The sequence below is a fragment of the Vulpes lagopus genome, chromosome 4 (genome assembly GCF_018345385.1).
Source record: "Vulpes lagopus strain Blue_001 chromosome 4, ASM1834538v1, whole genome shotgun sequence".
Lineage (NCBI taxonomy): Eukaryota > Metazoa > Chordata > Mammalia > Carnivora > Canidae > Vulpes > Vulpes lagopus.
The window spans coordinates 118,474,444-118,492,248 of record NC_054827.1 but is presented as its reverse complement, the minus strand read 5'-3'; the positions used below and the strand labels follow the sequence as shown (position 1 = coordinate 118,492,248).

The 17,805-nt window shown below is 49.8% G+C and overlaps 1 protein-coding gene across 3 annotated transcripts in view; it reads left to right on the top strand.

Moving 5' to 3' along the window:
- The window catches only part of TBC1D2B (TBC1 domain family member 2B), a 62,234-nt gene that overhangs the window by 15,073 nt on the left and 29,356 nt on the right, over window positions 1-17,805 (top strand). For all 3 annotated transcript variants that reach the window (XM_041751119.1, XM_041751116.1, XM_041751118.1), the window contains exons 2-3: window positions 1,333-1,486; window positions 6,997-7,162. In XM_041751119.1, the coding sequence (XP_041607053.1) occupies window positions 1,333-1,486; window positions 6,997-7,162 (320 nt within the window). The remainder of the gene's footprint in view (window positions 1-1,332; window positions 1,487-6,996; window positions 7,163-17,805) is intronic.

The window sequence follows — 17,805 nt, the reverse complement described above, 5'->3', positions numbered from 1 at the left end:
CCGTCGGCATCTCCGTGGCTGAAGAGCAGAGAAATCATCTTCAGTCATACAGTCCTGGAGGGGAGAGGTGGCAGCCGCACCACACCCCAGGAACCCGATGCCCTTGGCCCTGTTTCTGTCCCCAAAGCCACGTCCCACCAAGCTTGGCGCTCAACATGGACTGCTCGTGGCACTGCGGTCTAGAGCAGCATGTTTGTCACATGGTGTGAGCCATGACCTATGTGCTTTGTCAGTGTAGGTGAGATAACTTTAACAAATATATTTGTTAATCTGAGGTATCCAAAGTATTCCTGCACCAGCTCATGTGGCACCAGCTCATGTCCTGTGTCCAGTGGCCGTGGTGCCGGGCTTATCTGGACAAACTTTACCTGTTGAACCCAGATTGAACCGGGTGACCAAGAGCCTAGTTAGTGATGCTGATCTAATCAGGAGGGGGCAAGGTTGGCCCTTGGCAGGTCCTCCGAGCAGGAGTGCCAGAGGGAACCCGCGGAGGCTGGCTGGACTTGTGGCGATCGGCCGCAGGGCACTGCCTGTGTGTGTTTGTTTTGGGGTCTCAGCACCCTGTGGCCGCACCTCCCTGCTGACAGAATGTGCCCTGGATCCTTTCACTAGCTGCTTGGGATCGAAGTCGAGATGCTTTCGGTGCTTTCCGGATTTTTAAAAAGGAAGGAAGGAACCCCAGTTAATCATTGCCTTGAGGTGGTTTTGCTGCCATATTGACCAGATTTCTGTAACATGAATAATGGGTCAGACATTGAGAACATGTGACTTTGTTTTTGCCTCAGGGATTGAGTGAGAGAGGATCATGAGGTACTGTTTCCCCCCAGATTTCCCCTTTAAACCAAGGATTGTCAAAGCTGGTCTGTCATGGTGCCCATGTTGAGGAGCAGTAGGAGGGGGTCTCCACAGTGCCCAGTGCCCTTCCTCTGGTGTCCAGCCTGGAGCATCCTTGGATGCCTTCCCAGAGGCTAACAGGTGGAAATACGGTTATTTGACATAGCGTGGCCGGGACGCCACCCCTGACTGCACAAGGCGGGAACTCTCGAGATGGGCTTTGTGCAAGTGCCATGTACAGGGGCAGCGAGAATGCCCAGCCTTCCTAAAACCACCTGTGGAAGGTGTTCTGTGTCTTCCCAGAATCCCAGGTCCCACAAATGGGAGGATTTCTCACCAGGATGACTTCCCGGTGTTCATGCCATTTGCTCTGCTGGATTGCATGAGCAGCAGCTGCCCATCCCGATGGTGACTTACCACCACTGGCCATGGGACAGGGTGTCCATCTGTCCTGCCATGGCTCTGTAACACTGTCTCCCTCCCACCCCCCCTTTGCAGGCTCCTAATCGTCAGCTCATGACCTACTGGCTGCAGGAGCTCCAACAGAAGCGGTGGGAGTACTGCAGTGGTCTGGACATGGTCAGGTGGGACAGCAGGACCTCCCCGACCCCGGGGGATTTCTCTAAGGGTCTCGTAGCCAGAGATAACTCAGGTGAGTCACAAGTGGGGGGACCCATGTTACTTTCTTGTGCACAGCCGTTCACCATGGCAGGGCAGCCCACATGGACGTTGGGAACCAGAGTTACTATGACCCTGTTTCATTGGTGGTGTTCCGCAGCTTCTGGTGATTCTGTGTGCTGTGTCATACTCAAGCCTGATAATGACCTCAGGGGTCGGCCAGGGCCATGCCCAGTGCCCCTAGTGGACAAGAAGTTGGGGTCCGCCGGTGGTGACCCCTTATGCCCCCCTGAAGGTGGAGCGCCCCATGACGCGTTCCCAGACTTGTGTGCACCCTCTGTTCTCAAAGCCTGCACTCCATCATCTCCCTGAGGGAGATGCTACCTGGTTTTGTCCCTTTCCAGATTGTGGCACTTCCACAAGTCCTGGTAATTCCTGGACGGTCTCAGAGTAGAGATAATGTGACTTTATATTCGAAAATCAAAAAGCCAAGCATGGGGTCAGGGCTAGAATGTGAACAGTGTGTCCACCCCTTGCAGTCATGTTATGAGGGGCAGATGGCAGACTGTGTTAAGTATAATAGTATGATACAATTTTGAATCCATTAGGGTTACATTTAGTTGTCATCAGCAGAAAATCTAAAAGGGAACGTGTTGGTTTCATGATGGGCAGCACGCAGTGGGCAGAGCCACTTGCCAGGGCTGGTGCTGTTCACGGTCCTTCGTGGGTCAGATCTCCCACTTGGCCACTGTGGGGCCACCCTGGGGGCCCTCAGCCTGCGCCTCCTCAGCTGGACTGTCCCCTAGCTGGCAGGGGAGTGGGGAGGCAGGGTCCTCGCACTGCATGAAAGGAGGGGCTGCAGGAGCCCTGGAGCCCAGCAGGCACCACCACCCCGGCCTACTAACATTCCTTCTCAGGAGTTGATGCTTTTCGTGTAGGCATGGAAATCTCGTGACCAGGATTTGCAGCTTTGCATCAGTCAGGCTGCAGAGAGGGATGGTTGGTGGTGTCCATCTCCTCCACACCCACATCTTGTACCAGGCTCCTGCGGGCACACTCTACCTCACACAGAAACTCTGGAGGTCTCCACACCCCACACCGGCCCCTGTGGGCTCGCCCTGCCACACACATGGACTCCACACCCCACACCGGCCCCTGTGGGCTCTCCCAGCCTCACACAGAAACTACGGGTCTCTGCACCCTGCAGGACTCTGTGGGTTTGCCCTGCCTCATACAGAAACCCTACAGGTGTCCACACCCCGCATCAGGCCCTGCCCCACACACGGACTCTGCACCCATCCCAGGCCCTGTGGGCTCACCCTGCCGCACACACAAACTCTGCACCCCAGACTGGGCCCTGTGGGCTCGCCCTGCCACACACACGCACACCCTGCTCATCTCTGCACCTGCACGGTGAAGACCTAGTTTCCATGAAGCAGTACTTGACAAAGACGACGTGCAGGGGCCTTCCCAGCTGTTGGGCAGGAGGCAACACAAGGAGCTGATGACCCTGGCCCAGGAGCTGCATGCAGTTCTGTTTACTTCATTTCCCACGTATACTGATGAGCAAACCAGCGGGGGATGACAACACCTGGTGTTTTGAGACTTCCTGCAAGTTGAGGACCACAGAAGGACTCATCACAAGAGTCTGGAACACCCAAGTACCCATCTGAGTACGGCTGGTGCCTCTTAACAGAAAATGGCAGAACAGACGGTTTCAGGGGAGACCACACACTTCCTCCTCGGGGCAGGCGAGGTGAGGCGGCTGCTCTCTCAGCTGGTGACTCTGCAGGGACTGCAGCTGGCAGAGGGCAAGGCCCGCATGGGGCAGGATGCAAAGCTGTGGTGGCTCCACGGACTTGTTTAAGCTGTCTCCCCGTGAGCTGGTCAGAGAGGCTGTGCTGTTGTGTGACCCCAATTATAAAGTACCACAAATGCTATGTGTCATTTGGAAGTGGCATCCACAACTCCAGCGTTGTGCCTGAGAGGCAGCCAGTCCCAGTGCGCAGAGCTCTCCGGACTTGGACATACCGTTTCCCCATCTGTGAACAGGATGCTCTCTGAGACTCCTGGCCGGATGTGCTGTGATTTCTCACATCAGACCCGGAAAACGATGTGTGTGTGAGGATGGCTTCTAGCTGTGCCTGGGAAGGCCTCCTCAGAGCCTGGCTAAGGGTAGATGGGGTGCAGGTGAGCTGGGTGGATGTTGGTGAGGTTGATGGGGTACAGGTGAGCTGGGTAGGTGCTGGTGAGGGAGAATGGGGTGCAGGTGAGCTGGGTGGGTATTAGAGAGGATGGGGTGCAAGTGAACTGGGATGATACTGGTGCTGAGGCTGGGGTCTGAGTGGATTGCAGGAGGTGGCAGAGGCAGGAGAGGGAAGCCGTGTGCCAGATGTGGGCCCCACCCTGTCTTGGGATCTCCCAGAAGTTGACGGCAGGAGAGGCAGGTCAGAGGGAGACACACGAATTCTTTGGGGACCTACAGGGCCTGCCACCCTGGCTCCTCATCCCTCCATCTTTTATTCATTCATAGTCTGGGTCCCCGGTGCGTATGAGCCCCTCTCTGCTGGCTGCTGGTCACAAGGTTTACCTCCGTGGTGGGAGCAGCCCGGCCGGATGTGTAGACTGGCCCACTGAGGAGAGCCTCCGTGCTCCGTACACAGTCTGCTTTCACTTAGATTTCTCTGATGCCTCTGATCGCCCCTCCACAACCTGGAGTAAAACTCTGAGACAAAGGGGAAAGAAGAAGCTTGTTCTTGTTAAGACCTCTGTGTCCTCCAGCTCCCACAGAGGACGTGTTCTGCTGTGTTCTGTGTCTCCTATGGGAGTAGGCCTTTGCCCGTGGCTTTCTCCCTTTCACGGATGACCCAACGTCCTGGCAGGGTTGAGACAGTGGAAGAGCAGGGGGAGCTCCACTGTCGCTGTTGGGAGGGTCAGCATGGCCCGTAGGGAGGGCTCCAGGTCTGGAGAGCGGGGGTCCCAGCACCCCTACTGAGAGGCGGCACTGGTCAGAACCTGGGAAATGTGAAAATCTGGATCCATCCATCCTTCAGGGTCGCCGTGAGGGCATTTAAAACATTTGAGCATGGGCAGCCCGGGTGGCTCAGCGGTTTAGTGCTGCCTTCGGCCCAGGGCGTGATCCTGGAGACCCGGGATCGAGTCCCACATCGGGCTCCCTGCATGGAGCCTGCTTCTCCCTCTGCCTCTCTCTCTTTCTCTTTCTGTCTCTTATGAATAAATAAATAAATAAAATCTTTGGAAGAACAAAAGCAAAACATTTGAGCAGAGCAGGGAACATCTGAACGCCAGAACCTTCCCACTGAAGCCCCGGGATCGGGTTGGTGCCCATCAGGACTTCAGGGAAACTATGCTATCACCTGGCTGGTGTCCCCGCCAGGTGGCTCCCGAATGCTGACGTGAGGTCGTGGATGGGGAAGCCAGCTGCTCTGCTCCTAACAAGGAACTCTACTGTTGTTCAAAAGCCAAAGATGAGGCAAAATGATGCTAATAGCAAAATTGGGAAATTGCTTTTTCGTGTGGAGTGATTACCTACAGATGCTGTGTCCACCAGCGTCCCCCCTCGCCTCCGGCCCTTCTCTCTGACACAGTCTTTGGGCCTCGAGCTCCTCAGGAAGTGGCTCCAGTATGGCTTCAGGGCGGCTGCAGAGTCTGGAGTTTTGTTGGCTGGAGGCGCTTTGCACAAGTGTTTGACAGCCACCGCTCACCTGTCCCCAGCCACACTGAAGGAGGCGGGCCAGCTTTGCTGCAGACACCAGCTCTACGTCCACTTCCTTGCCTGGCTTGTGCTGCTTTGCTGCAAGGCTCTGAGAGGACCACCCCTGGGGGAGCCCAAGCCTTGATTTAGCCCATCCCCAAAAGAATGGAGGTGTCCCTCATGCACCAGCGATTGGCTAGGCATTGTGGCGGTGCCCCACCCTGGGGCGTGGTGCTCGTCTTCCCAGGGCCAGGGGACTGGCCCCGGTTCTGTTGGAACCTGTTTTCTGTTTCCTGGAACTCCAACTGAGATATCGGGCGCTGAGGCTGTGGAGGAGTAAAGAGGAGCCACCATAGTGGGAGCGTGAGTGGGGCCTTCCCCTACCTTGTCCAAGGTCCCTGCAGCGTCTTCTGGAACCCCAGGCTCTGCATCATGCTCTCTTATCTTATGTCTTCTCCCTAGATGTGTTCTTGCTGTTGGTGTAGGCTGAGGGTGCCGTGCTCACCGTGCACTGGTAAATCGAGCCAAGATTCGGGCATCCGTGCTCAGGTGTAACTCCTGGCTGCCCCCTGTTCTGTTCCCCTGTGCCCCTCCTGCTCTTCCCACTCTGGACCTGCTCTGGCTGCGCGCCCTCCCTGTGGGCCAGAGCCAGGTACCCCCTACTGACACACGGCCCTCCCTTCGTGTTGCTCACAGGGTACTCTTTCCAGCGTGGCCCCCTGGTGACCCACCTACACAGAGAGAGCCCATCTTTGGGGTTGGTTTCCAGGCCTGCACCCCATATCCCTGTGTGCTGTTCCTCCACAGATGCTGTCCCAAGTTGCTCAGATCTGGCACTCCTCCAACGGGAAGCCGCTCTTTCCCGATGTCCCGCGTTCAGCAGGCCTTTCGGCTTTTGCCTTTATGGGGAGAGTGAGGGTTTACACCATAGAGTGGAGACGCTTTGTGAAGGGGAAGTGTAGGGCAAGCTGCCGTCTGTTCACAAGTGTGCCCTACTCTCAGAGTATCCCATTGGGGAGAATTCAAAGCATTTGTCTTTGGGGACATCTTTTCAAAATGTTAATTTCTTACTATGGGAAGTTTTATGCAGAGAATCTGTAAGATTACCCCCATGTTTACGGGGTGATTCCCGAAATTACTATCTCATGGACCCATCAGGTTTCCTGGACACCCCTACCCACTTTGTTATTTTGAAGCAAATATTATTTATTTGTTAAATAACCAAATATTCTTCTTTTGAAGCAAATCCTAGACGTCATACTGTTTCAACCTTCAGTATTGCAAAAGCTTACATTTTAAAGCTATTCTGGAATTTGATCAGGCTTTAGCTCCAGTGCTTCTGTGGCTTTGCTGAGCCATTCTCTGGGACACCCAAACTTACTTCCTTGAGGTCACCACTGCAGATGTTAGCATATGCATGCAGAATATTCTTACTCCCCCTTTTCTTAGAGGAAGAGTGTTAGTATAATCTGATCTGCACTTTGCATCATGGCCTGTGGCTTATCCCGGAGTCATTCCATCAATGCAGGCGAGTAGACCTTGGCCATCACATTATGCCGCTCTGCCGAGCTGCGAGACAGCAGAGGGGACCCTACCGTGCCTCTCCTGTTCCTGGGCTGGTGCCGGGACCCTGGGTGCTTTGGAGCATGTCCCAAACATTGAAGTAGTTTAGGTGAAAGTGGTCGCAGAACATGGAAGCCACCCCAGGTGACGCCATGTGGCAGGTGTCCTCCAGGTGTTTACATAGCCCATCAAATCCATGCCTCAAGTAGGAACCCAGGCCCACGTGGAAGCGTTGAGGAACTGATGTTTGTTTGCCTGTCTTTCAGATGTAATTTGCCCGCATCCAGATGCTTCTGCAGAAAAAGCCAGAAATGTCCTCGCTGTGGAAACCGTCCCTGGAGAGCTGGTAGGAGCACAAGCAGCTCATCAGCCAGCCCCAGGGCACCCAAATTCCATTAATTTCTCTTTCAAACAGTGGGGCACTGAGCTCAAGTGAGTCTTTGGAAAGCAACATATGAAACTGAAAATTGATTATTTCTGATGTTATAATCTTATGTATGAAATTCTGAAAGCACCTTGCATTTGTCATTGACAAGGTCCTTTCAGGTAGTTGGTGTTTTTTTTTTTTTTTTTAGCATGTGGGGAATGCCTGTTGCTTGCCTCATATTGTGCCAAGCAGAAGCTGGCCTGGAAGACTTCTGTCTGAGGTCTTGGGGCTCCCAGGGGGCCAGCCCCCTTCCTAGGCCCCCAAGGCCACACCTCAGGCTTCTGTCCTCTGCTTGTGTGTGAGCAAGCGAGAGGGGCCTGAGCTGTGTTTTTAGGAAATACTTTATGTATTTTACAGAGACATGATTCACGGACCATAATGTTCACCCATTTAAAATGTAAGGTTTGGTGGTTTTTAGCACACATGGCCGAACCTTAGTACCTGCTAGCATCCCCTTCCCATTTCCCTGCACCTTTGGCAACCACAGATCTGCTTTCTGACCCTGTGGGCTTGCCTGTCCTACACATATGCTGAAAATGGCCTCCCAGGAGATTTTGTACCTGGCGCCTTTCACTGACCTGCTGTTAGCAGGGTCCAGCCCTGTCATAGCCTTGGTTAGGGCTTCATGTCGTGTTACAGGGAAACAAGGCTCTACTATGTGGGCAGACCACCTGTGTGTGTCCTTCTGTTGGCGCACATGCGGGTCCTCTCCACATGATGGCTGTTATGAACGGTGCTACTGTGAACACTGGGGACAGGTTTCGATTCTCTTGGGTCTGCAGTGGGAGTGGCACTGCCCGGCCGGGCACTAAGTTTGTGCATGCCCTTCTTCAGAGGCCACCTCGCATTGCGTCCCCAGCAGCATATGTGGAGGTTACAGCTCCCACACCCTCCTGGTGCTTGGTTTTCTCGTTATCCCCAGTGGTGGAGTGGAGCCTCATGGTTGGGATTTGCATTTCCCTGGTGACTAATGGTACTGCGCAGCTTCGTGTGCTTATTGGCCGTTTGTAGATCTTTAAAGAGACATCCCATTAGATCCTTTGTCCACTTAATTGCGTTTTCTTTCTTTTATGTCTTGATGGTATTCACAGGCTGACATGCATAGAACTACCTTGTTCTTTTAATTTTTTTTTGAGAAAGGCAGAAGCAGGGTGGGGGTGCAGAGAGGGAGGAAGAATCTCAAGTAGACTCTGCACCCAGCATTGAGTCTCACACGGGGCTCAATCTCTCTACCCTGAGATCTCGATCTGAACTAAAATCAAGAGTTGGATGCTTAACCGACTGAGCCCCCCCGGGTGCCCCCAAATTGCCTTTTTGTAAATACTTAAATTTTAGAACAGTTTTAGGGTTACAATAAATCGAGAGGAAAAATTTTTTTATACATCCTTTCCCCACCCTCACCCCCACCCCTACCCCCATCGTCACAAGAGTGGTATATTTTGTACTATGGATGAGCCTGCATCCACACAGTGTCCTGATCCAAAGTACATCATGTACGTTAGGGTAACTCTTGCTGTTGTGCATTCTGTGGGTCTGGACACCCATATAACGACGCGTGTCCACCTATTAATAGTATCCAGTGGAGTATTTTCATTGCCCTAAAAAATCCTCCATACTCTGCTTATTTATCTTGCTCCCTGACCCACCTCTAACAATCACTGATCTGTCCATTGTCTCCATAGTTTTGAATGTCAGTTTTATTGGAATCACAGAATAGTGGTCTTTTCTGATTGGTTTCTTTCACTTAGTAATATGCATGTAAGGTTCCTCCATGTCTTTTCATCCTGATAGCTCATCTGTTTTTAGTGCTGAATGATATCCCATTGTCCAGACATAGACAGTTTATTAATCCATTCACTTATTGAAGAGCATCTTTATTGCTTCCGAGTTTGGGCGATTATGAACAAAGCTGCTGTAGACATCCACGTGCAGGTTTTGTATGGGCATAAGAGTCTTAACTCCTTTGTGTAAATGCCAAGGAGTATGACTGTCGGGGATTGTATGTAAGAGCATGTTCACTTTTGTAAGAAGCTTCCAAACTGTCTCAAAGTGACCACACCATGCAACATTCCCACCATCAGTGAATGAGAGTGCCTGTTGTCCCACATCCTCACCAGCATTTGGTGGTGTTGGGGTTCCAGATTTTGGCCATTCTAGGTGTGTGGTGGTAGCTCACTGATGTTTTAATTTGCATTTCCCTAATGATGTATAATATAGAGCATCTTTTCGTATGCTTAGTTGGCATCGTATATCTTCTTTGATGGGGTGTGTCTATTAAGGTCTTTGGGCCACTTTTTAACTGGGTTGTTTTCCTATTGTTTTGAGAAATCTTTGTAGATTTTGGATAACAGTCCTCTGTCAGATGTGTCTTCTGCTAATATTTTCTCCCAGTCTGTGGCTTGTCTTCTAATTCTCTTGATATTGTCTTTCCAAAGCAGAAGTTTTGACTTGAAAGCAAGTCCAGTTAATCATTATTTCATCCATGAATCGTGTCTTTGGTGTTGTATCTAAAAAGGCATCAGAACACCCAGGGTCATCTAGATTTTCTCCTATGTTATCTTCTGGGAGTTTTAGATGTTTTGCATTTTACATTTTGGTGTATTGTTGAGTTGATTGTTGTGAACAGTGTAAGGCCTATGTCTAGATTCATCATTTTGCATGTGGATGTCCAGTTGTTGCAGCACCTTTTGTTAAAGAGACTGTCTTTGCTCTGTTGTTTTGCCTTTGCAAATCAGTGGACTGTATTAATGGGGGTTTATTTCTCAGCTCACTGTTCAGTTCCATTAACATGTTCTTTCTCCAGTATCATGGTTTTAATTACTGTAGCTTTATACTAAGTCTTAAAGTCAGGTATGTCAGTTCTCCAGCTTTGTTCTTCTTTTTCAATATCATGTTGGCTATCTTGGGTCTTTTGCCTCTCCATGTAAACTTGAGAATCACTTTGTCAGTATCTACAAAATAACTAGCTGGGATTTTGATTAGAATTGCATTGAATCTGTTGATCAATTTTGGAATAACTGACATCTTGACAAAATTAAGTCTTCCTACCCATAAACATGGACAGTCTTTCCATTCTTTCATTCATCTGTTTCATAGTATTCCTCACATAGATCTTATATATATAATGTATGTATATGTGTTTTCTTATATTTATACCTGTTTCATTTTCAAGGGTGCTCATGTAAATATTACTGTGTTTTTAATTTCAAATTCTACTTATTGGTATATAGGAAAACACTTGGCTTTTGTATATTAACCTTGTATCCTAAAATGGGACTGTACTTACCTAATTTCAGGAGTTTTTGTTTATTCTTTCAGAGTTTTTACATAGATGATCATGTCATCTTGAATAAAAACAATTTTGTCTTTCTTCCCATTTTGTGTACCTTTAATTTCTTTTTCTTACCTTATTATATTAGCAAGGATTTCTGGTACAGTGTTGAAAAGGAACGTCCCTGCCCTGTACCTGATCCTACCTGATCCCTGTACCTGAAACTTTGAGTTTCTTACCATGAAATATGATGTTGGCTGTAGGATTTTTGTAGAGAGTTTTTATTAATTTGAGAAAGTTCCCTCTATTCCTAGTTTACTGAGAGTTTTTATCATGAACAGGTGTTGCATTTTGTCAAATGCTTTTTCTGTGTCGATATGAACCTATTATGTGATTTTTAAAAAATTTTTAGCATTTTGATATGATGGATTACATTCATCTTTCAAATGTTGAATTAGCCTTGCATATCTAGGATAAATCCTACTTGGTTGTGGGGTATAATTATTTTCATATATTGTTGGATTCGACTTGCTTATATTTTCTTGAGGATTTTTGTATCTGTTCATGAGAGACATTGGTCTGTAGTTTTCTTGCAATGCCTTTTTGTGATTTTGGTATTATTAGGGGAATCCTGGCCTCATAGAATGAGTCAGGACGTATTCCCTCTGCTTCTGTCTTCTGAAAGAGATTGGACAGGATTGGTGTAATTTCTTCCCTAAATGTTAGGTAGAATTCACCAGTGGATCCATCTGGGCCTGGTGCTTTCTGTTTTGGAAGGTTATTATTGTTTCAGTATTTTTAATAGATATAGGACTATTCAGATCATCTTTTTTTTTCCTCATGTAATTTTTGGCGGATTGTGTCTTTCAAGGATTTGGTCCATTTCATCTAAGTTACCACATTTATGGACAGAATTGTTTATAGTATTTCTTTATTATCTTTTTAATTTCCATAGGATCTATAATGATGTCAGCTGTTTCATTTCTGATATTAGTGCTTTGTGTTTTCTCTCTTTTTTTCTTAGCCTGGCTAGAGGCTTATTGAATTGACTGATCTTTCCAAAGGACCAGATTTTGTGTCTATTAATTTTATGTTGACAATTTCATTGGTTTCTGCTCTAATTATTATTTTCTTATTTTTGAATATAATTTGTCCTTTTTTTAGTTTCTTAAGTGGAAACATAGATTATTGATTTTAGATCTTTCTTTCTTCCTACTATGTGCATTCAGTGCTATACACTTACCTCTGAGCACTGCTTTGGCTGCATCCCACAACCTTTGATAAGTTGCATTTTCATTTTCATTTAGTTTAAAACATTTTAAAGTATCTCTTGAGATTTCTTCTTTGACCTGTGTGTTTTTAGAAGTGCATTGTTTATTCTCCATGTATTTTGGGGTTTTCGTTATGTTTCTGTTAGTGATTTCTAGTTCAATCCCCCTGTGTTCTGAAGACAGGCATAGGATTTCTATTCTGTGAAATTTTTTGGGCTGTGTTTTGTGGCCTGGAATGTGGTCTGTCTTGGTGAGTGTTCTGTATGAGCTTGAGAGAAATGTGCATTCTGCTGTTGCTGGACAAAGTTGTCTACACATCAGTTATATCCAGTTGACTGATAGTTGTTGAGTTCAGCTAAGCCCTTACTGATTTTCTGCTGCTGGGTCCTTCCAGTTCTGACAGAAGATGCTGATGTGTCACACTATGGTAGTAGGTCCTTCTGTTTGTCCCACAGTTTTGTCAACACTGTGGTGTTGGGGCATATGCACTGAGGATTGCTGTGTGCCACCTTTATCCTTCATGACTTCCCTTACTTTGAAGTCTGCTCTGAGATTCACACAGCTGCTCCTGCTTGCTTTTGATGAGTGTGGTTGGCACAGTGTGTTTTTCTCCTTTTATTTTTCATCTATATGTATGTGTATTTAAAGCGGGTTTCTGGAGACAGCATGCAGTTGGGCCCTGCGTTTTGATCTGCTCTGACCACCCCTGTTAACTGCTGCGTGTGGGCCATTGGCATTCATGGTGATTCTTGATGCAGTTGTATTAATATGTTTGTTTCTGTTTTCTGTTTGTTGCCCTTGTCATCTGTTCCTGGTATTTGTCTCTTACTCTTTTTCTGCCTCCTGTAGTTTTATGTTCTTTTATTTATTTTATTTTTTTATTTTTTTTATGTTCTTTTATTTTTTAAGTGATCTCTGTGCCCAACATGGGGCTCAACATTGTGACCCTGTGATCAAGAGTCGTGTGCTCCAGCAACAGAGCCAGCTGGGTGCCCCTGCCTCTCTGGTTTTCATTGACCATTTTACATGGTTTCATTTTTTTTCTCCCTCCTTATTAGCATATTCAGTTATACTTCTTTTTTAGCTTTTTTAGCAGTTGCTCTGGAGTTTGTAACACACATTTACCGCTAATCCAAGTTCACTTTAAAAATCACACTGTGCTGGGGATCCCTGGGTGGCTCAGTGATTTAGCACCTGCTTTGGCCCAGGGTGTGATCCTGGGGTCCCGGGATCGAGTCCCACATCGGGCTACCTGCATGGAGCCTGCTTCTCCCTCTGCCTGTGTCTCTGCCTCTCTCTCTCTCTCTCTCATTAATAAATAAATAAAATCCTAAAACAACAGCAACAACAACAACAAAAACCATACTGTGCTGCTCTACAGGTGGGTGGGAACCTTGTAATAGCAAAGTCATCACAGCTTCTGCCTCCGTATCGCTGTTGTCATGTAAGTGAGGGGGTGCATGGGAGTGTATGTCGTGTTCACGTGGGGGAGTGGAGGAGTGTGTGTTGTGTGTGTGTGTGTGTGGGGAGCGTGGGAGTGTGTGTCATGTGATAGGAAGCATGTGTCATCTACCCATGGGGCGCACGGGAGCATGTACACAGTGCACACATGTAAGCAAACACGTCATTGGCATTATTATTTCGATCAAGCTGTTACCTGTTATATCAGGTAAAAACGAGAAATCTGTATTTTACTAACCCTTCCTGTGTTCCAGATTTGTCCTTTCTTCTTGGTGGATCTATCTGACCTGGGTCATCATCTTCTTTCTAAAGAACTTATCACTCTTGCAGGTCTGCTACCAACCAGCTCCCTCCCTGTTTATCTGCGGAAGCCTCTTTCTCCTTCACTTTTGAAGGCTGATTTTGCAGAGTGCAGGGTTCCCCCGTGCTGGTTTCTCTCTGCACACATCTTGTACAGTTTCCGAGAAGACGCTGATGCAGCTCTTATCTTTGTTCCTCTGGAGGTCAGGTGTTTATTTTCCTTGGACTTCCCTCCAGATTTATTCTTCACCTTCGATTTTTCTGTAATTAGGAGATGGTGTGCTAGGTTATGAGGTTTTGAGCCTCTATTTTGCTTGGTCTCTCTGAGCTTCGTGGAGCTGTGGTTTGGTGCCTGACGTCACTTTTGAAAAATACCCTCCTTGATTTGAATATGTATCCCTCTCCTCTCCATCTCCTCCTGGTGCAGATGGATGGTGCGTGTTCGGTACTTGTCACTTACTCCTTGGATGGTCTATTCTTTCTCTCCACTTCCGCTAACGCAGTCTGTCAGTTGTGCTCTTTGGTGCTGGAAGATTCTGCGGATGTGCCCTCCAGCTCACAGTCTTTCCTCAGCTATGTCTGTTCTAACGACAAGCCCAGCAGGGGTGCTTCTCATTTCTTTTGATTTCTGTCATTTTTTTTTGGGGGGGGGTTCTCTCTTGAGGTCTTTGTCTCTCTGTTTACATTGCCCATCTGACCTTGCATACTGGATGCTGTATCCTTAGAGCTCTTAGCATGTTAACGAGAGTCATTTTACATTCTTGGTCTGATAATTCCCACATCTCTGCCTCGTCTGGATCTGCTGCTTTCTCTCTCTCCACATCATGTTGTTTTGCCTTGTTCCTTTTTCTAGACGGCTGGACAGGACATACTGGGAGAAGGAATGCTATAGGCTGGCCCCTGAGGAGGTGGTGGGGAGGGCCTCGGGTTCTGTGGTCCTGTGACTAGTGAAGACCCACAAGGTTTCTCCATCTCTTCCCTTCCCCGTAGGCAGGACAGCAGGAGGGACCAGGGTTGGGGGTCCCCACACCCAGGTCAGTGGGGCTCTGCTATCACCCTAGCAGGGTGGGCTCTGGCTAACCAGGTCCTCCAAGGGCACAACCTTGTTAACAGCAGGGTGCTCTGGAGAATTTAAAACTGCTCCCTTCCTGTCTCCCTGCCAGAAACCTGAAGGGACTTTCCCCCAAATTCTCTGGCAAAGCCTATTGGAACTCCTGGAGGAAACCTCACAGCACCTTGGGGGGGTCTGCACGAGCCTCCAGCGACTGCCTGTTACAGGTCGGGGTCCTGCTCTGGTGCCAGGGTGCCGCTGAGTCTCCCCTGTAGGAAGCCAGGCCTCCCATGCTTGCTGCCTGTCACTCCCATCTGGGGGCAGCGCTTTGCCCCATGTCCCCTGTCCCTTGAGGATCCGAGGGGATGTGTTGTCTTTTCCGAAGTTCAGCTCTCTACTTGCCTTTGGGATTGAGGGGCTACTCCCAAGCTCCTCATTGTGGGACAGGAACCTGAATGCCCTGCTGCCTCCTTCCTGCTGAGCTGGGGGAGCTCTGGAGTCAAGGTGTTTCTCCTCCTCTTTGGAGCAACCCTTTATGGTGGCAGCTGCGGAGCCCTAGGGACTCGGCTCAGTGTAGATGGTGCTGTGGGGAGGCGGCTGGAGCTCCCTGATTTCCCGCGGGGCACCTGGGCCACATGCAGTTGGTGGCTGCGGGGACCGTGCATGTGTGGGGACACGTTTTTTCACACGCGGCCCCATCCTTCCTTCACCTTTATGGTGGGATTCAGACTCCTCCGTGTGTTGTCAGTTGTTAAAATATAGCCACAGTTTGCACAGAAGCTGAATGGGGTATGGCAGGGCACCTGGCCCTCAGGGGACTCGCCTTTGCTTGTCCAGCCATATGCTGCACATCCTGCTCTTCTCTGCCCGTGCTGTCATCCCGCATTGGGAGCGTCCCTGGCCCTCTTCCACCTGCAGGGGTCTCCGTGGTCTGTAGTCTGTCCTGTAGGCCCCCGTGTCCCCATTTTCTGACTCCCAGAACCACTGTGTGTGGCCACAGGATCCTTGCTCCACCAGGATCTTCATGCACTGGGGGTTCTCTGCTGATGCCCTGACCAGCTTGTCCACTCATCCAGCACCTGGGCAGGTACAGGGGCCGGGGCTCCATGCTCCAGGAGATGTTTGGGAGCTGCTGAGACACTGTCTCTCTGTATTACAGGCTAAGTAGTTAAGGTTAGAGCAGGAAGGTGACTCAGGTCATAGCAGGCATGCAGCAGGGCACTCAGGGTCCCCTGGTTGGAGCTGGGGGTGTCCCTACCCTCACCCCAGTGCCCATCATAAGAACAAAATTGGGAAACTGTTGATTTGCCAGATTTTCATACCTGACTCAGCTAAGAGTTAAAGTGGAGCACAGGGGCAATGGATCTGTCCCCCAGGTGCTTCCGTGTCCTTGACTGTGGGTGGTTGTGTCTAGGAAAGCATGCACATGTCTCCTGCTCATGATGATGACATTCGGCGAGTTGTCAGTGGGGGCTGCCATTTGCCGCTTGCACCTCTGTGAGGTGGCCTTGCGAGAGCCATACAGCCCGAGTGAGCGTGGTCCCCACTCTATGACAGCTAGTGTGGGCAGGTTTCTTCACATCCTATGCATCTGTTCTCGACTGGGAAACTGGGTGGTGATCACATATCCTGGGAGCCCAGGCAGGCAGTGTGGGGTGCTGCGTCTGAGCTGCCCTTGGGGAGCCCTGGACACGGCCACACCCGTGCTGTCGTCAGGGAAACAAACAACAGAGCTGTTGTCTGTGGAAACTCTCTTGGAGAAACCCTAGTGCTCGCTTCCTGGCCCGTGGATCTTGGGTTCATGTGTTGTCTTCTTACTTATGTGAAGGTTTAAATGGGATGCTTTGGGCACGGGAAGGAAGCTCCTTCAGCAATCGTGGATAGTGCAGCAGTGTTCCGGTTATGAACTGACAGCTCAGAAATGATGTGTTTGCATAAATTTGAAACAGTATCTCGTTTAGGTGCAGTCAGGCCTCAGGTAGTCAGGTCATACTCTGCTGTGCTTTCACCCTGCATCCCTGCCCCCGGCGCCCCAGGGAAAGACGTTTTCGATCCCACGCATGATACACACGAGCCCGTTGTGCTCCTGCCAGCCTCTCCCCTCCTAGTGGTTTGCTCCTCGCCAGCCACACCTGTGTCCTTGTTGTCCTGTCAGCAAAACATGGAGGAAGCCCATCTGGACCAAAAGGAATTGTCCTTTTTTCTGTGAAAAATAAGTTGAGCACTTGGGGGAAATTTGATAAAAGCAAGTCACTGAAAAGTCACTGTGAGGTTGTAGGTGATGTGCTTGGGGAAAAGTTGAGAACAACCTGTGGACCCTGTACATGGATGAAACAGGTTTGGACGAGTGAGCTGATGTCTGGTGGGTGCAGTTCACCTGGGAGGAATGCCAGGGAGCGCGGTTGGCAGCCTCGGCTCGAGGACGAGGCGTTGGCAGCACAGGTACTGACACCTGTAGAGGCAACCTGTAGTTATTCTGAGATGGTTTCCTGCTTTTACCAAGCTTTCCATTAATCCACCAGCAGTCCAGGTCACTTTGGGTCAGAGAATTGTCCTCCTGAGAGGTTCAGGCTGGTCTGCATGCACGTGGGTTCGGGGCAGGCGTGTGTGAGCGAGACGGGGTGGTGTGTGGGAGTTGTGTGTGGGCTATCACGGTGCTGCAGGTGGTGTGACCACCATGAGCAGTGTCCCACGGCTCTGCAGGCATGGGTGCTGGGTCTGCTGATGGGTTCTGAGCTCTGCCTGCTATGTGACTGGCAGCTCCCAGGTCCTGCTGTCCCTCCTGTACAGCTGGTCCCACCCCAGCCGCTGCTCTCTATGCCCAGCCTGGGCTTGGGAATCATGGCCCTGCCGCTTGTCAGCTGTGTGGTGCTGAGCCAGTGACCAAACCTCTCTGGGCTTGACATTCCCCATTAGTAAACGGGTGTGTGTGTGTGCACATGTGTGTATGTGCCCTCCCGCTGGTGGGTGCGAGGCCCGGCTCAGTGTCTGTACTCCTTGTGAGTACTCAGGACATGGTGGCAAAGGGAGCTGGTCCTGCGGACATGGCCGTTGCTCTCATGACAGTGTCTGCTGAGCCAGTGGGTGTGGTGCAGGTGGTGGCCAAGGAGACCAAGCTAGCTGGGAGTGCATGCGCGTCCTGCCAGGCCCTGCCCTGACCCTTTGGTCTCGCTTCCTGCTTGAGCCTTGGACCTGGTGGGAATAGTGACTTGTGTGCGCGGCTAGCCATCCTGGAGGGATGTTTCAGTTTTCTGCCAGCTGGAACCCTGCATGCAGAGGTTCGATGCATCTGCG